The sequence below is a fragment of the Crocodylus siamensis genome, chromosome 1, assembly GCF_052110815.1.
Source record: "Crocodylus siamensis isolate JL-2025a chromosome 1, ASM5211081v1, whole genome shotgun sequence".
Taxonomy (NCBI): Eukaryota; Metazoa; Chordata; order Crocodylia; family Crocodylidae; genus Crocodylus; species Crocodylus siamensis.
In genome coordinates this window covers 213,803,762-213,830,260 of record NC_143395.1, presented here as the reverse complement: position 1 = coordinate 213,830,260, position 26,499 = coordinate 213,803,762, and the positions used below count along the sequence as shown (strand labels likewise).

General features: G+C 42.4%; 1 protein-coding gene across 2 annotated transcripts; it reads left to right on the top strand.

Moving 5' to 3' along the window:
- Positions 1–909: 909 nt before the first annotated feature.
- CCDC80 (coiled-coil domain containing 80) lies at positions 910–24,656 on the top strand. 2 transcript variants are annotated; one of them, XM_090056352.1, is made up of 8 exons: positions 910–1,270; positions 1,925–3,840; positions 6,999–7,155; positions 13,227–13,363; positions 14,039–14,187; positions 16,570–16,673; positions 18,716–18,796; positions 20,143–24,656. In XM_090056352.1, the coding sequence occupies exons 2-8, from the start codon at positions 1,936–1,938 to the stop codon at positions 20,487–20,489; spliced, it is 2,880 nt and encodes a 959-aa protein (XP_089912478.1). In that variant the 5' UTR covers positions 910–1,270; positions 1,925–1,935; the 3' UTR covers positions 20,490–24,656. The 2 variants fall into 2 exon arrangements, with proteins under 2 accessions (XP_089912478.1, XP_089912469.1); XM_090056343.1 differs by having other exon boundaries at positions 911–1,556.
- The last annotated feature ends 1,843 nt before the right edge of the window (positions 24,657–26,499 follow it).

The following is a 26,499-nucleotide window of genomic DNA, read 5'->3' as shown; positions in this document are numbered from 1 at the left end:
TCCAAAGAACCTTATCTACAAATATTTGGAACTGTAATTTCACAGGATAGAGAAGCTAAGCCTACCAGGCTTTTTTTAAAGGACTAGACTAAGCTGAGTTCAAATTTACTATTAAATCTAAGAACTGTAAATAAATTGAGGCTTTTTGTATGGTAATAAGTGCATCAATTTGAAAATAATAGGAATGTGTCCGTGCTGTTGCTTCTAGGCATGACTTATCAGAGATAATCAAGTGATGTTTTACTAAAACCATCTTAAGTGGAAGCTGATGAACTGCTGTCAACAGAACTGTGTTAATCTCATACTGGGCAGGGAGCCACTGTCTTTGCCCGGCTCTTTGAATACATTGGCAGCTTTATGCTTCCTGGCTTGCATTAGGCCCATTTATGTAAAATTAATTAATAGACCAATACATTTAAATAACCACAAGCCATTAAAAAAAGCAAACAAAAAACCAAATAGCTATTCCTCTGAGGTGCCTGCAAGCTAAAGACTACTCTGTTACACATAAGAACCTGAAAGACTATTGAAACAAAATTGATTGCTTAATTTTTAGTTTCCTAACTGAGAGAAGTAGAAACATACAAGAAAAATGAAGGAAGGGAACAAATTATGTTAAAAAAATTAACTCTTTAAGCATTTAACTATCCAAGATGTTATTACTGACATAATTAAGGAAATGTGTTTCTTAAGTGTATGATTTTTTTTAAACTGACAGTGTCCCTTTAATGGGATGAAAAGAGGAAATAAAGGGGTGGGGATTGGGGTGGGAGAACAAGGGAGTTTGTGAGCTGGAAGGGCTGAAGGAGTTAAAGTTGCAGTCATCCTTTTCTAGCGTGATTTATGAGGATGATGTGTAATGTTTCAGCCCCCTAAGAATGTCTCTCCTCCCTCCCTGTTTTGGAGTGGGAAGGAGGCGGTCTTCTGCTGATCTCTTAAATTCTTAGTGAAGTTTCTGTGATTTCCAGTGATTGCTGCTGTGTGAGTGTGGTTTGGAGTGGGCGTGAGATTATCCTGACATTTCTGGGATTATTTCCAAAAGAAAAGCAAGAAGAAGAAAAAAGGAAAGAAAAGATTTTGTTTAATTAAGTGGAGGCAGAGAGAACAGAAAAAAAGAAAGCTGCTTTTCTCAGCATCACGTTCCTGGGTTTTCCTTCAGCCTGGAAAATATATTAATGCCAGTGTTTTTTTTCTCTGGGAACAAAGGAGCCAGTCCGAGTGATAAGAAGGATTGTGGAACTTCGAAAGAGGGAGAGATTTAGAAACAGCTGTGAGTTCACTCTTCAATGAAGTTTCTATGTGTGTGTATGACTGAGACAGAGACAATACAGACCTGCAGGTAAATGGAGAAGCAAAGCTTGCAAAGGAAAGATCCTTTTGCTTTCTCTCACTCGTCAAGAAGGTGAAAGAAAAATAAAAAGATCCATAGGGAAACAAGAATTTCCTGGAGGCTGCTTGGCTACATCAAAAAAGTGCAGCAAAACTACATGGCATTGCTCTCCCTGTAAAGAAAGGGCTAGGATACACATATCTGGAAGAGAAACTTTTCTGAGTGTGTAAGTTTCTATGTAAAAACAAATTCTTGACTTTCCACATACGTGTGTGTGTGTTTGTATGTGTGTGTGTATGTGTGTGTGCACATGAGACAGAGAGAGAGAGGCATGTAAAGTACATTTTTTTACTTCTTTGTATAGACGGATTCATGTTATAGTCAGATGATCTCATTTTTGCTTACGACAATCTATCCTGTGCTGTTCCAGAAATAACCTATAAAGTCTATATGAACACCAAGCTATGTTTAACATTTTAGATAAACTGAAACAAAGCCAGTGTGTGTTTTGCTCTCTACTCTCTTGTGCCAGATAAAACAGTGCCATTACCGTTTAATTTTTTCTTTTCCTTTTTTCCCCCTCCTCCCTCAAAGTGGATTTCACAATGAACTGGATGCCAGTTCTGAGTTTAGCTGTGCTGTGGGCAGTGTGGCTAGTATGTGGCTCTGAGAAGACCGTGAGGCTAGCAGACAGAGTGAGCCAAAGAGTTAGGAAAGTGCGTCCCACATACAGGGCTAGAAGTGAATTGCTCTCCCTCCTGAGAAAGTCAGAAGCATCCCAGCGGAGCAGAAGCCCTTTGGTGGCGAATCTCCAGCGTCCTGTTGCCAAGAGGGATTCTCCAGCATCAATTAATGCACAACCCAATCTTATGAGAGCAGAAACACGCACCCAGGCAAGGAGCATTGGGACCAGAATGCGACGGGTGCAGAGGCCTACTGCTGCAGCCAAATATTCCAAATCTGACATGGTCAAGGATGAGGGAACATCTGCTGTGTCCCGGTCACGGATGGTACGTTTCCCCTCAGGGTCCAGTTCTCCCAATATCCTGGCCAGCTTTGCTGGCAAGAGCCGAGTCTGGATCATCTCTGCCCCTCATGCCTCAGAAGGTTACTACCGGCTCATGATGAGCCTGCTGAAGAACGACGTCTACTGCGAATTGGCTGAGAGGCACATTCAGCAGATCGTGTTGTTCCATGAAGAAGGGGAGGAAGGGGGGAAAGTCCGAAGGATAACAACAGAAGGGAAAATCCTGGAGCAGCCTCTGGATCCCAGCTTCATTCCTAAGCTCATGAGCTTTCTGAAACTAGAGAAAGGGAAATTTGGCATGGTGTTGCTAAAGAAAACCCTACAGGTAGAGGAAAGGTACCCTTACCCTGTGAGGCTAGAAGCCATGTACGAAGTCATCGACCAGAGCCCTATCAGGAGAATTGAGAAGATGAGGCAGAAGGGCTTCATCCAGAAATGCAAAGCAGCTGGTGTGGAGGGGCAAGTTGTCGAGGAGGGTAACAATGGAGCCAGCACCAGACCAACACCGACGGGTGGACATGTCCACGTGTCAGCAGGGAAGGAGGAGCCCAGGAGAAGCAATGTTCAGACAACGAGGACAAAAACAGTAAGAAAGCCAGTCATGACCACAGTAGCCTCTCCTCCCCCCACCACAAGGGCCACCACCATCCCTCCCACAACCACAACAACTCGAACTGCCACCCGTGTTGTGACGACAGTGAGCAGACCTATAACAACAACCACAGCCCTTCCTACCACTCAGAGAAGCTGGACCACAAAGTTGCACACCACTGCAAACTATCAAAGGCTGCCTTCAGTTGCCACCCCTCGAGCCACAGCTACAGATGATTTCTACTCTCCTGTGTGGAATGGGAACCACAGAGACCGGCACCAAGGCCATCCAGAAAGACATGCAGTTGCCACCCGGAGACCAAGCAAAACAGGTAGCTACAACAGCTACACAGAGGCTCCAACAACTACCTCAGAGCATTACACAAAAGTGAGCTCAGGCAGGTTCAAAGAGAACCGTACAGACAGGAAAGATTATAACCACAGGGATCCCCATCTCACACCAAGTCAACACAAGCCAGCCAAAGCCAAGCCACCTAAAAAGAAGGCCCAAGAAAAGATACTGAGCAATGAATATGAGGATAAATATGACCCAAGCAGGGCTCCTATTCCCCACTTGGAAGAAGAGATCACGGCTAGAAATATCCCACCAAAGAAAGGTAAAGAGTCAAAGAAGCATGACCTACTAGAAAAACCTGAGAAGAAAAAGAAGAAAGAGAGACCTGATAAACTTCAAAAGAGTGAGAAACCAGCCAAGAAAGACAAAGCTGAAAAAAAGAACAAGCAGGATAAGGACCGCAGCAAGAAGAACAAGAAGGGGAGTAAGGCTGACAATGAGGGGTTCCTCAAGCCAAACACAAAGCCTTTTGTTCACCCCCCCAGGAAATCAGTGCTCAACCTCCTGGATTTTTTTGAAGGCAAGAGGCGACTTCTTGTAAGTATTACATTCCTCAGTGTTTTATCACCTCACCCATTTGCATGCTCACAGGAAACACAGTGCTGGGAAAAGCTGTGGCTGATATTTTTAATAGTCCTTTTGAAGTGATGGTGAAAGGTTCCTGACAGCTCTGGAGGCAGGCGGTCTGTCTTCAGTGGGGATAGCTTGCACAGCTTCTGGCTGCATGGTGCCTCTTCTTAATCTTGCCTTGACAGGACCCTCTCTCTGGGTGAAAGGAAGTTCAGTGTCCAGGGTCCATTTGGTCCTTCACTTTCACTTGCAGTGGCCAACTGAGGCACCAATCTTGTTGGCATTTTCATGTGTGATGCAGATTGCCACCAGCTAGGAATTAGTCTGGAACCCTGCTTATTCACTTTGTATGAGCTACCAAGCCACCATCAGATTATTTTGTCCATGGGGGAGCTGTAAATGATAGCACCTATATCTGTGAGAATGAAACGTGGGTCAGATGGGGGGTGGGGAGAGGATTTGCAGATCCTTGACTTTGGGAAGCCAGGAGTGATAACATGCTTGAAGAATTTGCAAATGATGTTGCGAATGACCCCTAGCTGAAAAATTAGTCAAAGCAAAAGCCCAGCTAGGAATTCTTCTGAAGATGCAGGGGCATTTGAAGCCTTCCAAAAATTAGTTCCCTATCAGAACAAAAGTTGCAGCAAGGGAGGTTTAGGTTGGAGATTAGGAAAAACTTTCTCACTAGGAAGGTGGTGAAGCACTGGAACAGGTTACCTAGAGAGGTGGTTGGATCTCCATCCTTGGAGCTTTTTAAGGCCCGGCTTGACGAAGCCTTGGCTGGAATGATCTAGTTGAGCAGGAGGTTGGACTAGATGGCATCCTGAGGTCCCTTCCAACCCTCATTTTCCATGATTCTATTATTTTATCGTTAAAGTGCCCACAGCATCTTGTGTATTCAGCATCCTGTGCTTCCAAATGGCAGCAGGGGTGCTTTAACTAAAGCTTGTTTTGAAATGCATGGATGCTGAATACACATCACATGGAGGCGGCTGGAGTGTTCTGATTAGAACACTAGAGTAGATTCAGTGGATTCTGCTCTGACGTGTTCTAATTAGAAAGCATCAGAGCAGACTTCGGGCAAGTGTATAGGTGCCCTCAAGAATGATAACTTAATCCTGTCTCCACATGTGAATTTTGGGAGACCATTTGAAGGTCCATTCAGGTACTTTTTGGCAGGGAGGGTGAAATTTTGTAAGTAGTTAAGGCAGACATGCCCAACTGCAGATTCTGATTTGAATTTCAGACTTACAAAAATTTATGGAGTGTTCAGGTTTTCGGTTCAAACCATGAGAGGTTCGAACCGTTTGGAATATTTGGCCCATGTGTGAAATCTAGATCCACTGCTAGGTTTGGAATTTGAAACCCCACCTTGCTTCAGATTTGCGGTTTATTTTCAGGCTTATTAGTGCTGAGAAGTTTTGGCTCAAAGAGTCTGGGGGTGTTTTGTTGGGTTTTTGTTTGTTTCACTGCAATGATGAAGCACAGGCTGGCGGTTTGTATATAACACTTCATTCACACACACAAAGAGAGAGGGAGCAAAAGAGAGGATTTAGACAAGGAGCATTTAATTAGCTGTCTAAAATGAAACCAGTCTGTGTTGTTTTGCAGATAATGCTATGTTATTTTAAAGTGTAATTCAAGGTTTGCTTTGCCCCTGAAACATTCAGCATTCCCTACTTTATTCTACAAGGTTTCCCAAAGCGAGCCAAATTTATTTGTCACTTTATACCAGTACAGTCCTATCAGACCAGATTCTGCTTCTGTAGCTACAGATTGGCCCTGAAATTGGGAGCAGAGTATTGTTTATAGTCTCTTACCCTTCTGAGTTGTCAGACAGCTCCTCAAATCCTTTTTACCATTTCAGTGCAACTTTAAAGTAACATGACTTGTGCTATGGATGACTAATCAAATCAACTTCTGAGCATATATAGATTTTTATATACAGTAAGGCTCATTTTCATTAGGGTAGAAGTGTAAGGAAGCTTCAGTATAAATGAAAAACTGGTCCTACAGGCCTATCAATGCTACTTATAATGTACATTGATGAACTCTATTAATAAGACATGCCTCATTAAAATGTAACCCAGAAAACATTACAACATTAGGTATTCAGATATAGGAGTCCACTTAACACAGGTTAAAGCATATTTTTTCATTGCAAAGATTATAAAAACCCATAATTCAGATCCAGGTGTCAATTCCCCCATAGTCCAGGGGAGGTGGGATCTGGGATTCCAATTCATCTCCATTCCTAGTTAGAATTATCTTGATTTAACTAGAAGGGGTATTCTTCTCCAGTACTGGCTAATGGTATAGCTAAGCATAGCCAAACAACTGCCTACTTGCCATCGTCCCCTGGGGACAAGGAAACGCATAGCAGTAGTTAGTGAACTTGTGTCCTTTGTAAAGCAGTTTAGATGACATGATGCAAACAGAGGTGTATAAACCTAAGATACCTTTACTATTACCACTGTCACAATCATTCCCCTGTGCTCTTTTTCTACATCTTGCCCTTCCTTTCTCAACAAATGAATTAAAGTTGTGGGAATTCTCAAGTTGTTTTTGGCTACATATGGGTTAGATTGTGCTGTAGTCTAAAGCAGCCGGACAGGTGAGGAGAGGGAGGAAACTTTGCTACCTTGCATTAGATCTACATGGGTCACAGACATGGAAGAGAGGCAAATTATATGTGCCCAATACTTCCTCCACTGAGAAAAAGTGGGTGAGAGGGGAAGAGCTGTCACTCTTACACCCCAGTAAGCTGGACTGGAAAGTAACAGCATGCCATCACCTGTAAAGGCCATAGCAACTTACCTCTCTCCAATCGGTGCAACAGGGCAGCAGTAGATGCATTGTGTCTTGAAGGGGCTTCAGAGTCCTATGCCTCCTGGGGCTATTCTTTGGGGTGGGAAGAATGGCTTCACCTTTTGCCTATAGCTGGGCCTCAAGTTGCAATCAAGCCATAAAGAAATAAATACATTAAAGTTACTGAGCTGCTCAGTGGAAAGGGAATGCAGCTGTAGAAGCACTGGGAGAGCCTTGGAAAAACTGCCCATCTGACAGAAGTTCCATGTGGCTGCATTCCCAAAGGTAACCAGCTCTTTGTCTCTGCCCTCCACTAGCTGATCACGACACCCAAAGCTGAAAATACCATGTATGTGCAGCAGCGAGATGAATACCTGGAGAGTTTCTGCAAGATGGCAACAAGGAAAATCTCAGTCATCACCATTTTTGGCACCATGAACAACGGCAGCATGAAAATTGACCACTTCCAGCTAGGTTCATTTTTTTAAATACTTTACTTACATTCTTTTTTTTTTCAATATGGGATAAATATGGGAGGGGAAAAGGAGATGTCCTTTCTCTCTCCTGACAGGGGTTAAAGTCTCAAGGAGACTGTGTGGAGGTAATGTAGCTCTTTTATCCCCCCTCGCATTTACATAGCTGTCGCTGGTATTTCCCATGCTTGGGCTTCCAACATGCTATGGTGAAGTTTACGGAGTGTTTTGTGGTAGTTTCTCAACCCCCATGAAACAGTAGAAACCAGGAAAGTCTGCCCAAGTGGGGAAGGCCATTTTGTTCTGTCCTATGGATGTCTTATGTATCCAGCCCTGTGAGCAGACAGCTGCATTTACATGCTATCTTTCAACTTGTTTTGTAGACCATTGGCCACAGGTGCCCAGTAGACTTTAAGAACTGCCAAAAGAAATTGGCTGCTGTCACGCACAGGAGATCACAGGGGTGAGAGGGGGGAGAACTGCTTCAAATTAAATAAGAAACAATTCAAAGCTCAGCTCAATGCAGATCTCCTTTTTAAGTTCCAAATGGATACAGTCCTACCTCTGAATTTTACATTTTTGCCTACTTTTCCACCTTCTTGTTTGGAAGTGCTGTGGCACAGTCTTTCCTCACACACACACATGACCACACAAGCTAGAACCAACACACACAAAATCTTACTAGACAGCTGGGAAGAGTTGTCTCCCTTTTCTGAATCAGCTTGCCCAGCCCTAACAGACAGCTTATGCTGACATGCTCTCAGAGTAACTTATTTTCAGACATGGTAATAGGAAGGCTGCACATATAAGTGTTTTCTCATCTCTGCTCTTAAATATGGATTGGTTAACGATGTAACCACAAGAGACTCTTGGGTGGACTAGCCTCATAATGGTATGAGAATGCTTCCTTGGATACCTGGAGCCTCTTCACTCTCAAGATGGTGTTCTCTCAAACTTCACCTCTTTACCTATACAGCATCACACACATGAGCCTGACTGCCTTTTGTAGCCTACCATTAAGTTACTTAGCTCAGTGCACCCACAATTCCTCCAGGCAGTTTACTTCAGCCCACGCATATCCTGCTGAACAACTACATCAGTTCCACCCAGTGGAGCCTTCTTTCCTGGCCTGATTTCCAAAACCAGAAATGAGAACTCAGCATCCAAACCCTTTTAGGCAGCTTTGAAAATCCAAGTGTACAGACTTGAGCCTGGAACCAAAGCCAGTGGGAATCTCTTCATTGACTCCAAAAGGTTTCAGACCAGGTCCTTCATTTCCAACATAGCAGGGCACTTCAGCATGACCTGCAACTCTGAGCATGTAAAGAGTCCAGTGATTTCAAGTGGAGCTCCCCTATGCTTCAAGGTAAAACAGGCTTTAGTGCTTTGCTGAGTTAAGGTTTTTGAAGAATGTGTATACAAATTACTGCTCTTGCTTATATCTTTGCTGCATCAAACCCAGTTTCCTGTGGAAGTCCATCTGTTCCTGTAAACCTCTAGGTTAAAAAAAAATGGAAAAAGGACCGGACAGTACTGAGCACAGCAGAGGAATGGCAGGGACTCATTCACATCCTCTGGTGTTCAGGGCAAACACTGAAATACCTTGAGAGGCTGTGTTCATGAGAACATCCCTCTGCTGGGCTCAGCTGACACTGGGCACAGCAGAGGACTCAGGTCAGTGTATCTGCGAGGGGTGGGGCGCGATCAGTCCAGTCGAGCTCAGTCTAGGCCAGTCCATTTCTGTGCTTCTAAGGCACATCTGCATTAGGGAAAGTTCCTTTCTAAGGCAACTCAAGGTCATCTCACAGGTAATTAGGCCCATACATCTATGTATGGTCTGTAAAAGGTTATATATGGTTCCAGTTTGGCTAATAAAACAGAAACGCACTCTGTTTGACATGCACCATACTCCTTCATCCTGTTCCAGACTTAATTCACTCCCTGCAAATTTTCAAAAACCACACAAGCATATGACAGCTGAATCCTCTGACCACAGAAATAAACTTGGCAGTGAAACATAGAGGACTTACAGGGATGGAGGGTTAATTTTGGCTGGGAATACGTGCAAGCCCATTTGGGTAAATGAACAACCCACCTGAACTAGTGCTCAAAACACAAAACCCTGAACTTTTTTTTTTACGTTAAAAAATTACTATTTTCCTTTTGCTTCTTCCCCCTTTTTATTCCCTTGTGTGGTCCCTTTTGTTTTGGCTTCTTGTCAAGACCAGAAACAGCAGAATCTCCCTAGAAATGTTTTGTTCATGATAGTCATGACCTGATCAGAAACCCTGGTACCTCAAGCAATAAGGTCCCCATCATGGATAGGATTCTCAGCACTACTGCAATACAGCTGCTGAATAATCATAAAATCTCATGCAAGACCCTATTCTTATGACATTTCTAGACTAAATACATAGTGTAGTTCCTCCACAAAATCTGGGCTTAATGCAGACATTTTTGGCTGAGGCAATTAGACTGACGGGTGAAAAGGTTCCTCCCAAGACTTAAAAATCTATGAATCTCCAAGAGACATAGCTCTTGCCTCTTAAATATATCAGATGGAAACTGTGTCTTAAGGCAACAGTGTGAACAGTGCTGACCAAACTAGTAATGGTTCCTCTGGGGCCTGCCTCCACCAAAGCACGGCTGATTGGGTGCAGACATTCAGCAGTGGGAAACAGGAGGGTTCAGAAACACTCAGCATTGACCTACCTCCATTCACAATGAAGCCAATGAGAATTTCCCAGTAGACTTCCAGTGGGAGCAAAGTTAGGCCAAAGGTAAGCACTTCTGAAATCTTTATGTTACAAAACCAAACCAGCCACATAGCTCATCTCCACTCCAAAATCTGGCAGCCAGTCTTAGCAAGCCAAGAATCAGTGCCAAGACTAGAACCCACACAGCTGACTTCCATAAACAACACTTCCCCTACTGGTAATAGATCACCCTACCTTTCAGTCAAGCTGCTGAAGGTTTCTGTTACATTACTTAAAAATAATTTTCAAATAAGACAAGCTAAGATGAACACTGTTGAGATATACATGCAGGTAGAAAAAAGACATCCTTCCCTAATGATGATGCAGAACTGCTCCGTGGCTACTACTGAAACCTTGAGACCGCAAGTCCCAACCCTCTGTGACTTCTCCAGAACAGATGGAGGGAGTGCAGTTTCCAGGTACCAGTTGATCTTATGGCCTTTTTCAGTCCTGTCCCCATTTTTGCCTGGGTTCTCTGACTAGTAATCTCTTCCTACTTTGCAAAAATGTTGGTGTTAGGCTGCATTTTGTCTGCTGTTTCCAACCCATCTCTCTCTCTCATCAGCCTCCTTCAGTTTTAATTCTCTGACTTACATTATCAATTTCTGAAGAAGGGCATTGTGTTCTCCAGTCTCCCTGACAGAAAAGCTCTGGACTGTCTTCTTAGTGCTGACATTTGTAATTATTCAAGCAGAAAAAGGCCCTGGTTAATGTTTGTTTTACATGTCATTGGTGTTAAATAACCTACTGCAAAGCTGACTGCAGCCACATTTCTCAGCAGCTTTTCTTGTCCCGCTGTACCTTCAGATAAAGAAAAATGAGGGGTTTTTTTTAGGAGAGTTGTTTGCATTTATTATTTACCATTCTGTATTTATTATGTTAGGTGCTAAAGATCACATGGGGTACCTGGATGAATAGTTCATGGAAGGTTAATAAATGCCTTACAGATGCTTTAATAATGGGTAATCAAATACCAAAAATCCAGCAGTTCAGTTGATTCCTTTTAACCGTGGCTTAAAATTGCCTACAGCTTCTATCGATGTGCCTATAATCCTACATAACTCAAGCAGCTAACATTAATTTACAGATGCCATTAGCATGTTATAATTTATTAACCCTTCTTAAATCATTTATACATGCAGTCATGATGGTTTTAACATTCACTTTTGACTGCTTCTATTGGAAATCAGCCCCAGGTGCACAATGCGTAGTTCAGATCCATGTCAGAACATTTCGAAAGTCCAGATCTAGAGCTTGAGTTCAGCTTGTTACAGAGTCAATGGGACTACTGCACAGTTTGAATCCAGACCCATATTCCCTCTAAAACTTATGAAATACATGAAAAAGAAAGCTAAAGAATAACTACATGCTTTTCAAAACCCAAAGGAGTGGCAGTTCAGATCAAATTGTAACCAGATATTCTGGTCAGTATTTATTTTATCCAAATCGATTTGCCTCATTCCTATTCACTCTTGCCTACTAGAGCAGGGAATCAGGAAGTAGTACTCATAGGTTCCATTTTAAGCTCTGCTCCTCTTTGACCTTAGGCAAGTCACATTCCCCTGTGTAATAGGTTCTCCATTATAAGTCAGGACAACAATATCTACATCCCAGCAATGCTGTGGAAGCCAATCAGTGTTTACTGGGGCTTTTAGGACTTCAGGTGACAGCTGCTATAGAGGAACACAACCTCATTGCTTTTGTTGTTGTTATTTTACTCTTTCAAAGTTTAACGCTCTTTTTCTATATTTTTGTTTTGGAGGGATTTTTGCTACATGTTAATAACTCAGTTTCAGAGCTAGGAGATTTAACATGTCTTGCTATTCCTGTTTCCACTTGTATTCCAAGAGCATTGCAACAAGAGATACTATACTGTCTGCTGCATATACCTTTTAATTTTGCATTTTGATGTTCCAAACACCTTTTCTCTTTATTGCGTTATGATTTATTATTAGCTACTTGAAAGGGAAGAGTTGAGCCTTATGCATTTATCTAACTGTTGTTTCATGTGTGATTTCACTTCTCTTTATAGAAGCAAACCCCAAACTATGCAAGTACCAACATGGTGCCCTAGTAGAGTATTTTAGATCTTCGCTGCAGTACCATGGAACTGTATTATTGATATGGTAGTAGAGATTGAGAACATGACATAAGCCCCAATCCAGTAAGGTATTTAGGCACATAACTCTTATGGATATCAGTGGAAGTTGGGTACCTCTGAAGATTTGGCTGTTCCAAACCTCTTTTTTTAGTTGCCGGTCTTTAATTCTATATAAACACACTGAAATTTTTTGTGGCTTTAGATGCGTTTGTTTAGTGTGAACATTTCTGCAGGTTTAGTCTTGTCATTTCTGTTGCCCAAATGTAGGGAAACAATCATTTATACATGCAGTCATGATTGTTTTAACAATCGCTTTGGACTGCTTCTATTGGAAATCAGCCCCAGGTTCTCAATGCATAGTTCAGATCACTTTTGACCCATTAACACTCTCTTTTGAGGTTTGGTTTGCTTTTTGCTTGTGGTTAATTCAAACATATTTTATTTTCAAAATTAAAATGTTGTTTGTTTTTTTTCCCCAAAGCTTTTTTTGTATGCCTTCAGTGAACAAAGATATTGTCTGTAACGCTTCCTTAAATGCGAACTTTTCCCACTCAGTGGCTTGAGTCCTGGAAGGGAAAAAAGTGTGTGTTGGGGGGTGGGGGGTGGTACTCACGAGTAAATCAGTGTCCTAGCTTGACAGCAATGGGGTGAAGAACTGATGTCTTTAGGGCAAAGCAATGTTCTGATAAGTTGCTGTCACTAAAGACCCTATGAAATATTTTTGCAAAAAATAGGGATGTTAACTCTGGTATCTTGGCCAAATTCCAACTCCAAACAATATTTTACTGACTCAAATACTTTGGCTATGGTGTTTTTTTCAGATCCTGTTCAGAACTGTCATCTAGTTTTACTGTGCACTGTTAATCAGTTGCTACGTTGTGTTCCAGAAGTGGCTGTATTTCAGCTGTTGTTAAAATGACTATTAAACCCATATGTTACATATAAAAATATTTGCAAAGAGCTCTGAGAGTCTTCAAATAAAGTATTTCAAAAGTGACTTGAAAAGATTTCAAAAGTGACTTCTGATTTTGGGTGCCCAGCTTGGGCATCTGAAAGCTAAGACACTAAAAACACTAGTTCCTTTTGAAAATCTTTGCCTCGCTGAGTAGAGAGAGATTGTGAGATGTTTGCACCCCTTTCATGAGACTTATACAATGAACTTAATGACTGTGAGACTTGTGATTCCATGTTTATTGGCATTTTACTTCTCTTAAGATAATGAGAAGCCTATGAAAGTGGTGGAGGATGAAGACCTTGTGGACCAGCAGCTCATCAATGAGCTGAGGAAAGAGTATGGTATGACCTACAATGACTTCTTCATGGTGCTGACAGATACAGACATGAAGGTGAAGGTGAGGCTCTGTGTGCCTGGAAAGGAAAGGTATTGGGAAGCAGAAATATGTCAAGGACTGGCAAGAGGGATGTAAGAGAGGCTGGTTCAGGAATCTGTCATGACTAGGAGGGAGAGGCAGAAGGCTTCACCAGCTAGAAGGTGAACAGTAAGAGGGCATTTCAGCAGAAGGGGAGGACAGTTAACCTTTTCAAGGTGGAGGGTGGCAGGAGGTAGTCTTGCTGTATGCTGTGATAGTGTGTTATCAACACAAGGCCCTGTCATAAACATAGAGCTGCCAGTACCAGAGGAGGAGAATGCAGCACCTGGTGTCCTGAAACAGCCAGGTGCTGCCATACAATAAAGCCACACAAGCATGGTGATGCTGCACAAGGTCCAAGGATAGTAGGATGACCTTGCAAGGTAATTTAATGATGACAAGTTGCATGCAGTGTCTCTTAACACATGAGTTGGCCCTAATGGACGGCCACATAAAGCTGGCATCCATAAGAATAATCCATTTTGTCACAACCTGATTCTGCAAAATCCAAGGGAGTTTTTTTTTTCTCCCTCTCTCTCTCTTTTAGGCCTCATTGTATAGCTCTAGGAATTAACACCTGTCTGTCTAGGAGAGCAATAATACATGCAAAAGGGCCTTGCTTTTCTTTTGATCTACTCTTTCCTTTTTACTGAACAGCAATACTATGAAGTGCCTATAGCAATGAAGTCTGTGTTTGATTTGATTGATACTTTCCAATCACGAATTAAAGACATGGAAAAGCAGAAAAAGGAGGGGATTGTCTGCAAAGAAGATAAGAAACAATCCCTGGAAAACTTCTTATCCAGGTACAGTATTATCTTTAAAAAAAAGATTGGAGCATGGTATAGGAGTAGACGGGCCACATTCCATGCCAACTTAGGCCCTGGTCGGTAAAGCCAGATGGTAAGCACCAAAGACAGAAGCCGTTCCAAAATGTCCATCCTTATAACATAGCTGGTCTTTTTGCTGCGAAAATTTCACAGAAGGGGATTTTTAGATGTTTTTTAAAGTGTGCATAGCATAATATTTCCATGCACCTTCGCTTCATTCTTGAGACCTCACACTGCCCCCTTCTTCCAAATACTGACAAACTATTCTATCTCAAATTTACTCCTATGAGGTGAGACTGGATTCAGGAAGCTTTGCACTGCACTGCAGCCATTTATACTTAGAATAAATTCAGCTTTGTTCAGGTACCAGGTCATGTGGTTAGGTACCAGGAACTCAGGGGTCTCTTTTGGCTTTTCTACTGATTTCCTCCAGGGCCTTGGGCAAGTCACTTTACCTCCTCATGCTTGCATTTCCCTTTCCTTAAGAGGGCAAAGGCTTAAGACTAGTGACCCACTTCACCAAGGGGCAGTTAGGCTGAATATAGTAGTGTTCTCTATGTGCACTGAGTTGGTGCTGCAAAAAGGCAGTTTATTTTGCATTAGAGCAACATCTGCAGCCATTTAAAAGACCATTTCCTGTTAAAAAAGATCCCTGTAGCTCTGTGAATGCCTTTAAAGCTAATTAGTTTCATACTGATGAAGAGGTACTTTTCTGAGAGAAAAGTACATAGTTTTGAGAGTATTAAATAACCTTACCTTTAGGTTTTTTGACCCAGTTACAAATATTTCCCACTCCTGCCATGCTTCTTGGATAAAGCAATGTAGATTGTTCCTCAAGGTCAAAGGCTCTATAAGAAAAGACATCCTGTGTTAAACCAAAATCCAAGCTTTATCTTATAATTTGAATCTGGGTTTGCTTGCATGGTAATAAACCCTTATAAATGCAGTTCTCAACATTGTTAATCAACAAGAGATGTCCTTAAGATCTGGAGGGTCAGATTTGGCCAAGAATCCAAAATGCAGATGTTTCTCCAAGACTTTTGGGGTTGCAAGCTTAAGATCAGCACAAGATGCATCTAGAAAGAAGATAAGTGTGAGAATTTGAAATGAAGTGGAACAAAACTTTGGACATGGCACAAAACATTGGGAGTTCAAAATGAAACCTGGGTGCCAAACATTGTATCTTTCCTGTTTTCCTCCAAAGCAGAGACTCCCAGGCCATGGACTATGGAACACTTGCTGGTTTTCAGAGGTGACTAGTCATGTAACATTGCTTCACTAGTGGCTGCTAGGTTATATTTAATGAATACTCTATATTTTTCTCCCTCTTGGGTATTTAAATGGCCCCCTACGCTACTATCTGAGCATCTCACACTCTTTAATGGATTGAGCAATTATTCCCATTGTGCAGATACACAACTGAAGTACAGGGAGACCAAATTACTTGTTGGAGATCTCACAGGAAACCCATAGACTTGAACCCAGATCTCTGAGGCTGCCACACTAGGCACTGGAATACACACCCAGATCCAAACATGCCCTGAACACTGAGACAGGTAAGGTCTGGATATGAACATTGCAGCTCAGGGCACATCTTCAATTAGAGGAAAAACAAGGAAGGGCAACACTGGCTGTACACTTATGAACCTTTACAAAGGCTTGGCTTGGGATTCAGATTTGAAAGTTCCCAAGTACCTCGTGTAGGGGGACATTTTTAAATTATATTTAAGTGCTGAGTGTCCTCTCATGCCGTCTTAAGACAGAATAGAGCCGTAGGAAAACAGGCTTAGCTTGACTTTCATTGTCATTCTGCAGTTCAGCTTTGAGAGCTGGAAGGATCAGAACTGTGTTACAGCAAGCAAGGTGAGAAGGCAGCAGCAGGTGCACAAGAGACATAGGATGGGCAAGTCAGCTTAGACAACACCCAAGCCTTCCCCTTATGCACACTTGTCAAATCCACATCCCAAGCCAAGCTTTTGTGAGGGTTCATAAGTGTTCAGTATGTTCTGATTTAAGGCCCTTTTTATTTTTTTCATATTTTTTATTAACTAAAATTTTGAAATGAATAAAAGCACATTTCAAATAAAAAAAATTAAACTTGTTTTTAAACAAACCGGCTGAACTGGACGCTGCCCATTTTGAAAAAAAGAAGAAGAAAGAAATCAAGTGGGGGAGTCATCAAAACCAGCCCTTTAGCACAATCAGATTCACTCTCAACATTTTCCAAGGAAAATAACCCATCTAAGTCAGAAAATTCCCACCAGCTCTCTTCTGAAATGCAGTCTCAGCCCAGTAACAGGAGCGCCCATGAGCCAGCTTGAAATGGTACTGCTGTAACATGTTTCCTTGTCTTCCCAGGTTGCGATGGAGACGGCGCCTGCTGGTGATCTCAGCAGCCAGCGATGAGGACTGGGCCTTCTCCCAACAGGTTTCTGCCCTCAGTGGGCAAGCCTGTAATTTTGGTAAGTCAGGAGACAGGACATGCTTGCTTCCCAAAACCACATCCTTCCTGAGTGCTATCTGGCAATACGTTCCTTGGCTCAAGTCTAAATCTAGACAGTCTTTGGGGGTCTGTCCAGCTGAAAAGTTTACTGTATCCACCCCCAGTAGGGACAGCATGCAGTAGCCCTCTGGCATGCGCAAAAGTAAACTCTGCCACCTAATCCTGTCACACCAGTGCCTCCCCTGAAATCCCTCATGTAAGCTTGAAAGGGGTTAGACTCTCTTAGCTGACAAGCATTTCCAAAGTTTTATGAAACAACAGGGTGGACTTATTCATCCAGTTGTTCTCAACAAATGACCAACAAAAGTACAACCTGCCCATAGATGCCAGTCAAGCCACCTTGTTCAACATTAGGATGGGCACCGTCCTAAGAGTTATCCTATTCTCTCCTTACCCCTACCCCAACCAGCAAAGCATTTTCATGAGGGGCTATGGCAGCACTAAAGCTCAAACAGCACTTTCTTGGGGCTCTCTATAGCCCTTACTGGAAAAGAATCCATAGACTGGGTCCACTCAGTGGCAGATCCCCCAGCTCTGCCTTTTTCCCCTGCCCCATCCCTATCAGTTTGCATCCAAAGCCCATATCCTCTGCTCAGGTTTCAGGAGTATGGTCTCTTCTTAGGCCCCAAGATCCAAACTCTGAGGTCTGGACTGGGCTGTGGAGGCAAGTTCTAAATTTGCCTTGTGGGTGAACTGTAATTTCTATGACTGAGGAAATGCCCAGTGTTTTGGACATATAAGTGATGTTTGAATAAACTGGGATTTGTGCAATGTCACTTTCTTAATAACACCATTACATTAATTCACGTCTACAGTGCCTTCTTATTCTCAGGGAGCCAAACTAATGTGCAACGTGGAAGTTTTAAAAATACTTCCATAAGAATGAAATACAGCCAATATTCACTGAATTCTCTCCCCATAGTTGGCAACATCTATAAGGAATTCCAGCAAGTTAACAAGGCTTGACACTCCTTTTTCCCCCCATGACTTGAATGGATCTCTTTCAGCAAGCAGTATATCTCCAAGTGTTTTTTGCTTCTGAATCTGTAAACCAGTGACTTCCAGGGTCCTCTACAGCATACAGACTCCCATCTCACTGCCTGTGCCTTTATGTGCCACTAAGATCTTTTCTCAAAGACTACATCCCAGTAACCTGCCCAAAAAGAACTAAATGGGTCCCAGTATTAACCTAGTAATATCCCACTTAAAAGGTGCAGCTTAAGTTGTGCCTAAGCACTATATGCATGAGCGGAGTAAAGCATCGTGCTTCTTTGCATGCTTTTGGTGGGTTTCTGTCTCTCTCTTCAGTGTCTCATTTCTTGGAGTTGGTTTAAAATTAAGTTTTCACTATTCTTTGCATCTCCCGAGCAACAATATGTGTTGCAAGCTAAAGTAGATGTACAATAATACCAGGCATCAAGGCATTAACAAATTTCTGCATGGGTCAGAAAGGAATCTTCATCCACATAGACAGTAGGGTGCGACTGGCCAGGAGTAACGTCATTAGTAATAAAGATGATTCTCCCTTCTTGGAAGTATTAGATGGTAGTGGTTGTGAAAGTGACACACTAAGATGAACCAACAGATTAATCCCACAGGATACTTCTCTAGGTAGCTATATGATAGGATCCAGTTTGATAGGAGAAATCATATCAGCCTTAATGGACTGGTAGCTTGATCTGGCCTGGCAAGGGCTGGGATTAGAGAGACCACTGGTCTGATACAGAGTACGATATATTTGCTTTACATCCAGTGCTGTACTCAAACCATCCTTAGAAAACCACCATGCTGTTTCTCAAACTACTGAATCAGTTCTGAGACCCGACTGCTTCTTAATTGCTGCCTGCCTCTCACACAATAATGTAACTTATGTCCAGAGGCAGTGCAGGTCCTTCCTTTTTTAGGAAAATGATGAGCAAAGTACAACTGTAAGTCACAAAATGGTCTACAACTGAATAAAGACATATGGTACCACCCACAATCTCTCATGTTCCTCCACAGGTCTGCGACATATCACTGTTCTCAAGCTGTTAGGACTTGGAGAGGATATCAGTGGTGTCCTAGAACTATATCCCATCAATGGTGAGACATTATTTCCAGTTCTTTAATTACTATTCACAAAGGACAATTACACAGCATTTTGTACTATTAACGAACGTGAAATGAGATGACTACAAGTACAGCTTATTTTATCTAGGTTTCATAAAGTTTCTATTTAAGAGATGCTCATAAAAAGGATGGGTCAGATCTTGCTAAGTGTGGGGTGTTCTCAATTCCCACTGAAGTAAAAGTGTAGTAGGTCAGAGGCATTCTTCTGCTTACCCGCTGGCAAAAGCCTATTCCATTATCTTTTACAACATTCAGGAGCAGCAGGACTAACAAAGCACAGACTCAGCTACCTCTTTTATACAGGCCTCTCTTTGGCTTCCTTCAAGGCTCCTTCCATATTCAGCACTAGGTTTCTCTTAGTGCCATAAGCCTGTTTCAGGTGAGCTTTATACAAGAAATCTCACTCCTAGAGGACACCTTGAAGGCAGGGAGCTTTATATCTATGAAGGTAGAGATGAGCACAGGGAGGACTCTTTTCATTCTTTATTCCCTTAAAGAGTCATACGTGACGTTCTTGTGTTTGCAAGCAATGCAAACTGCGTGGAAGGTTGGGCACATGCACATCTGCATGTGTATTGAGAGAGAGGTTAGTCTGGAGAAAGGGAGATTAAGAGTGGGTAATGATAATAGTTTTCAAATGTCTGAAAAACTGTCACAAAAAAGGCAGAAAACTGTTCTTCTTCTGCCAGTGACAGTGGGGATAAAGTAATGGGCTTAAATTACAACAAAACAGGTTTGGATTATGTTTTAGAAAAAATTGTCTTACTGTAAGACCATGAGGACAAGCTGTCTAGAGAAATTGCAGTCTCTTTCATGGTACATTTCAAAGAGATGCTGCATAGGCATTTTTTGGGATGGTTTCTGAACAAGGCCTTGTGTAGTTGCATGATGATGACCCTTGAGGTCGCCTTCTAGCCTTGTGATTCTATGAATCTGCACCACCCTCTAGTGGCTGCAGCCAGCAGCATTGATAACACCCAGCTGAAACAAAAATTATTTTTTCACTCAAATGAGAGTTGACCTTTGCTTGAAGGCCCCAAGCTCTCTCTCTGAGGATGATGGTTCACACTTCTTTAAAATATTCAGGATCTTGTGCAGTTTAGCAGTAAAATGGGAAGGAAAAGGAAGAGGACGTACTTTGTTAATCATCACCATTTAGTGGACAGACTAAAGTAGGTGTAATATAGCATCTTGCATTGAGGCATTAATGAATTCCTCTATAGGCCAGAAAGGACTCTTTCTCCATATGGGCAGAAACGTATGATTGGCCAGGAGTTATATTACTACCAACTTTGTTCCTGCTTCTGTTCCTTTTCTAGGGAGCTCCAGTGTTGAACGAGAAGATCTCCCTGCCAACCTCGTGAAAGACATCCGCAATTATTTCCAAATCAGCCCCGAGTATTTCTCCATGCTTCTGGTTGGGAAAGATGGAAATGTTAAATCCTGGTACCCTTCCCCAATGTGGTCCATGGCCATCGTGTATGATCTGATTGATTCCATGCAGCTCCGGAGACAGGAAATGACCATTCAGCAGTCACTCGGCATGCGATGTCCAGAGGATGAATATGGTGGGTATGGTTACCATAGCTATCACCAGGGTTACCAGGAAGGTTACCAAGATGACTACCGTCACCATGAAAGTTACCACCATGGATATCCATACTGAAGAAAACTTAACCTTTGACTGACCCCAGCCCTCCTCCTAATATATCCAACTATGTGCGCCCAGACATGGAAATTCTTCCCAAGCTGCCTAAATGTCCATGTCTCTCTCTTTCAACAGTCAATTGAAGGACTGAATTCTTGAAAATGCACCAGCCTTTACAGTGAAATATTTCAAACCCATAGTATCCATGCTTTAAGCAATTCAGACACTTTTATGTTTTTAACCCCTTGTAACCACAGGGCATCAGCAATTGATGTTTGCTTATATTAAACACAACAAATCTTTCTCGTTCTCCCCCTTTGGCCATGGACATTCTAATGTAGGCAGGACACAAACTGTGTGATAGACATTGTAATGCTTTTATATATATATATATATATATATTATATATATTATTTTTCAAAGAGAAAAACAGAGTATATTTATTGGAAAATAAGAATTTTGTATCATGCTGATGAAGACCTGCAGAGGATTGCACCACAAGAATTTCCCACATAACAAGATTTTAGGAAAGAAGCATAGGGAAAATTCTTTTATAAGAATTTTCTTTAAATCCGTTTAGAATATCTGACTGCATAAAAGGACTGCATCTCTTATGATAAACCAGCTTTGCACTTAGCAACTTCCATTCATCACCTTCCAAAATGGAAACGTAAGGGCTGTTAGAGTATTTGTTATAATACAGTGGAAAGTTCTCTTAACCCACAAACCATGCCAGATTATCCTTTAAATAGTGATGTTGTTCTGTTGTGTCCTTTGCACATGACAGTTGCATCCATGCTTGTCAGAGCTGTGCTTAAATTAAAGCTGTAATTTGTAGGGTTGGATTACAGATGACTAAAAAAAAATTTGACTTTCAGCAGGAAAAGGCTTGTACTTGTTTTCCTTAATGTTTACATTTGCTTTTCAACCAGCTCTTTGTAAGGACATTTTTTTCTGAAAATTTCTTCTCTTATGATCAACTCTAAAGCTAACCAAAATAGTGTGAGGAATTGTCCAGCTATATTACGAGTTCCTCTTGCTCTCAACAAAGTTAAGACAATATTTTTGCCTAAATGTTTGTGAATCTTTTGAATTGCTATTCAGCCAGCACCTATCATTCATATGAACATACTCAGTAGCATTTTCTTACTGAGATCTGTGGTCACCCCAATAGAGTAGAAAAATGGAGGAGCAGGCAGCCAAAGCACAACCTACTGTGTGATGCTAAATTAGTCACCGAGCCTCTTCGCGCCAGTCCTGATGAGAAGAGAACTAGGTAAGTGAAGGGCTTTGCTGAAAACCAAGTGCTTCCCTTAGAAAATCAATCGCAAAAGACCATGTCCTTGTGGCAGAAAGCCACCTTGGTTTTTCCCCCAAATCTCTGCTCTGTGACAATGTGATAAAATCTCTGTGCTGTGACCATTTGAGTAGGGTGGGCTCAGCAGGAGACCACACCCTTACCCTGTTTCTTAGGGTAACTGGAGCTGGCTGCATTCCTGAGGGAGGGGAGAAACCTGCTCCCTCTGCCTACGTGACTGGTACCTGGCTGAGGGGCATCTACCTGGTGGGCTGGAATCTGCCCGGTAACAGGTGATGTATTTCAAATTGGTTGGCCTCCACTGGACCAGGTGTATGAGGTCACAGGGGCTATATAAGTTAGGACGGGCGAGGAGGCTGTCTCTTCGGCCATGAGCTGAGGCTGGAGCCATGAGGGGGGGACTCAGAGGAGCATAAACATCTGAAAGGGCCCTCTCCCCCAAAAACTCATGAACCAGGAACAGCCGGATGCTAGAAAGGACCTCACCAGCCTCTGGATGAAGTGTATAAGTAAGCTACTCAAGATCTGATAGATATCTAGCTGGCAGTAACTCAGATGCGTGATCAAAAGGCTACCATAGCCAGACTGTTTGCTCTTTAGGATTTCTAGGATATTGCTCAATCTTGTACCCTATTTTCACCCTACCCCTGTAACCAATAAAGTCTTCCTTTGTGACTGGTGTGGGAGACTTATTGAGGGGTGGGTCTAAATTATGCCTAAGAGACCCCTTAGGTCTGCGGACTAAGGGGGACTTTACTTTTTGCCCCCTGACTTGGGGAAGTGCCCCAAGTGCCTGTACTGGGTCGAGTACCCGTCGGACTCTTAGGCCTGTGTTTCCCCGAGGACACAGGGCCGAGGCAGTCTCTTCTCGGGGTGGTGACGGCGATGTTACCCCTAGGCTAGCGTACGTGCTCCAGGAAGGGGTCGGGCCGGACATAAGGCGTCCCTAGGGAGGCATTCGGAGCCTGGCAGGTGGTCGGGCACAGGGAGGTGGGCGGCTCAACGCAGGAGCGCCCCCTACTGGCCTGCCACAGTCCTGTATGTTATTCTAGGCCAGGCTAGTGAGCACAGGAAGAGATTAACACTGCCATGCAGCACATGGTGCCCAGCCAGGATTTAGATTTGGCTTCTCTAGTGCTAGGAGGGCAAATCAGCCTAAGGTGCAGTTTGAGGACTCAGCTTTCTAGGTAGGGAAAAGTGACTGGGTCTTACTGGGAAGAAGGTCCCTTGAAGGATCCATCTTGTGAAGACTGACAGCTGCGTCAGTCCACCTTCCAAGTGCCTGTACATACAGCAGTACAGTATCTGAAGTGGCGGGAGCAGGGAGAGGGAAGGGGATGTGGAAGAAAGACAGGAGAGAATGATAAATGCAATTAGCTGAATTAAAAGGTATCTAGAAGAAAGCCTATGAGGTCCTGTGGTTCAGCTTAAGAAAATAAGTGTTGATTGCTTCAGTGTATCCATGGTCAGCTGCTTACCTGCCTTGGCCAAAGGCAGAACCAGAAGTAAGGAATGTCAGCTGTTCCTCTAGCAAGGAATTCCTTTAGACAAACAGAGAAGGAGGTGGCGTTTTTAGGTATTAGCTTAAAAACCTTTCTGTGTCTTTGTATTTTTAAATGACTGTTTACAGAAGTGCCTAGTGAATGACACTAGATTATGGCTTGTTTTAAAGGTCTGATCAATAACATCAATGTTCAGTGAGAGAGAAGGGAATAAATATATCAAAAGAAAGAATCTACTTGAAGCAAATGAGCAAGATCTTTATATTTGCCCAGGGATTTCAAGTAAAATTTGTTTTATGCCAGTAAGGTGACTTACTCTTGGTCTAAATTTTGGTGTTAAGCTCCCATCTTGTTAAGGACCCCAGCCAAAAAGTCCCCATTTCTGAACAACTTGGCATCCTGAGGGTGATCATTTGGAATCCAAAATGGGGCTGAATTTTGCAAGGATTCCTTCTGATAGCCCCCACCAGAAAACTTTGTTGAGGAACTAGGGCTGAAAGAATCTATGCTTTACTTAGCCAAGAAAATCCTACACAACCATTCAACCTTTCCCAAAACAAAAAATCCCGAAGCATTTTAAGTTCTGTAGTTTGAGTCTTACAAGCAAGCTTAACTGGGGCACCACCCTCAGAAAAAGCAGACACTGAGCCATGTTCACCCATTCATCACACAGCCTTAATCAACTAAAAGCTATGCTTTCATAATTGTTAATTTTATAGATAGTTGCACTGCTCCTGGGATTTGGGTTTTGGTCTAAACTGATCATTTTCACTGAGGTTCTCCTTTTGGTACTAGGCTGTTGTGCTTGGATTCACGGTGCTGTTTTAACCAATACTTTTTAAACAAAGGGAAGATGAAAACATCTGTCTTCAAAGTTGGTTTTGTAGAACTATTTCCTCAACCCTGAATGAGGAACCAAACATTTTTCAACAGCTCTTAAGTTGAAACATTTGTAAATCTGGGCTCTCAATAACAGCTTGGCAGAGTCTCAGTCAGGCTGTTCTCCCTGTCCAACTCATTTGCTAAGAGCCACGTGGCAGACAGTGAACCTTCTGCTCAGCCAGTTCTTTCATTCAGCACTCTGGTATCTTTTGTGAGGAAAACAGAATGTGGTTATGGATTTGGAGGTAAACCGGTGATATGATGGAGACTAGTATGAACACCCAACCACAGCTATTGCAGGGGGTAAGACCCATGCACAAAACATGAATCTGTTAACAAACCAAAGCTGCCTTCCAGCTGGTGAAGATGTGCAAGAGCTTCCACTGAAAATTAATGGCTGAGACATCCAACTGTACAATAGTATCTTAACACTTCTACAGAACCATTTCAAGGGTGCTTTCTTGCTTACTTCTGGCCAATTTACACACATTTTTCTTACGAGCCCATTCAAAGCCTTTCCTATACCTGGGTGAAATTTATATCCGTATTGCTGCACAGAATATTTCTGCTTCCCTCCTGCCAATATGTTTTGTACCCATCTCTCTCCCATTCAACACAGCCTCACTAATAGTCCTGTACAGCTTATCTGAAGCAAACAGGAAGGCTTTCATTAGGGCTGAACTTGGCAGTGGAGATAACTGAGTTGATTTACCTACATGCAGTCTCCTTCTGATCAGGGCTGGAAGTTGCATTTAAATGTTTCCTATTAAGTTCTGTACAGATTCAAGCAAGCAGGATTCTCTCTCTGTTAACAAGCTACCATAAAAATATAGAAAAGAATGAGATTGGTTGTTTAGTTTCACATTTAAGTGTCACTTGTAAAGCTATACCTTCTAAATAAATCACAGACATAAGTTTGGGTGTTTTTCTTTTTTGTATGATTCTACGAGTATGCCAGAGAAAGGTCACTGTTCTTCCCAGAGGAAAATCTATATAGAGGCATTTGAATAGTGCTTTTACATGCATACTACTCTTCATCTAGGTGTTTACCATCATAATGTGGCCCACACACACATGGAAGAAGGTTGGAGAGGGGTGGCCTGACATGTTCCAGGAGTGCAGGACCAAGGGACACTATATACTTACTGTCCTCTCAGGACAGAGGGTTGACTCTATGCCCTCAGGCAATGGCCAGCAGAGATGAGCGACCACAGCAAGACTGCAAGTAGTAATTTGCTGCTGGCACTTCAGCAGCAAACTGTTCCCTCACTGGAGAAAGGGAAGAATAGGAAGGAAATGGTAGTTTCTGGGCACACATTTCCTTCCCTAAAACAGCCCAGCAACTCACACCAAGGGACACAGTTTTAATCATGACTAACCATGCCTCTGAGCACCCTGAGATAACAAACAAGAAGGTAAGTAGGTATGAAATCGCTCACATTTAAGTGGACCAGGGCAGTTCATTAGCATCACCTAAAAATGCTACAGACAGCCATGGACAAATGTATCCACTGAAATTGAAGGGGGTAAATCACATCTTATGCTGAAAAGTGTCACAAGAAAGCTAGCATGAAGTTAAATGCTTCAAATTATTTTGCCATTATCCTGGAGGAAAGTCTAGTGAAGACTACAGAAACATAATTAGACTTAACCATTTGGATTAGGGTTCTCCCAATTCTTGGTTTAGTTCATTTATTTAGTAACTGTAACCCCTCTTCTGGTTTTCCTGCATCTTCTCTCCCCCTTCTTTGATTTATCCAAAAAGCTGCTCTGAAACGATCAGTCCCATGTTCAGATTGTTCCCTCTTCCCTTGCATGCAAGATGTATGACATGGAGCTCAAAGGATTATAGTGAGAAAGGAGTTACATGGGAGTACCAGCCAGTCCCAATAAAACTCTGGCCTCTGTTTAGTTTTGCAAGACACTCATGTACCTCTCTCTCAAGGGCCTTCATGACTATTCTATCTACTTCTGCTGTCATCCAAACGGTCTACATCCGTTATCTTGTATTGCTTGTGTTTTACTTCTTCTCATGCTCCCACTTCCCATCTGTTAAGCCCCCCTGCACCTCCTCCTCCAACCATGCTATGATAAAGCCTCCATAGACTGCTCTCTCAGCAGAATGGAATCTCCTGCTGTATCTTTTCTCTAAAGAAATGTACTTCATAATTACAATGCTCTGTAAATAAGGTGGGCTAGAACCAAGTGCCACAATAGGGCCCTTATTCCTGAATTCATACTAGTCTGAGCCTTAAAAAAAATTAAAAAAAAAATACCAGACCTTATAATATGCAGTTCAGAAGCTGGTTCCTGTAGGGATGGGGAG

Excerpts from the sequence above, each read along its gene's own strand:
- CCDC80 (XM_090056352.1), top strand. The coding sequence starts at position 1,936 with ATGAACTGGATGCCAGTTCTGAGTTTAGCTGTGCTGTGGGCAGTGTGG. Across the intron at positions 13,364-14,038 it reads ATACAGACATGAAGGTGAAG|CAATACTATGAAGTGCCTAT; the intron begins GTGAGGCTCTGT and ends TTTACTGAACAG. Across the intron at positions 18,797-20,142 it reads AGAACTATATCCCATCAATG|GGAGCTCCAGTGTTGAACGA; the intron begins GTGAGACATTAT and ends TTCCTTTTCTAG.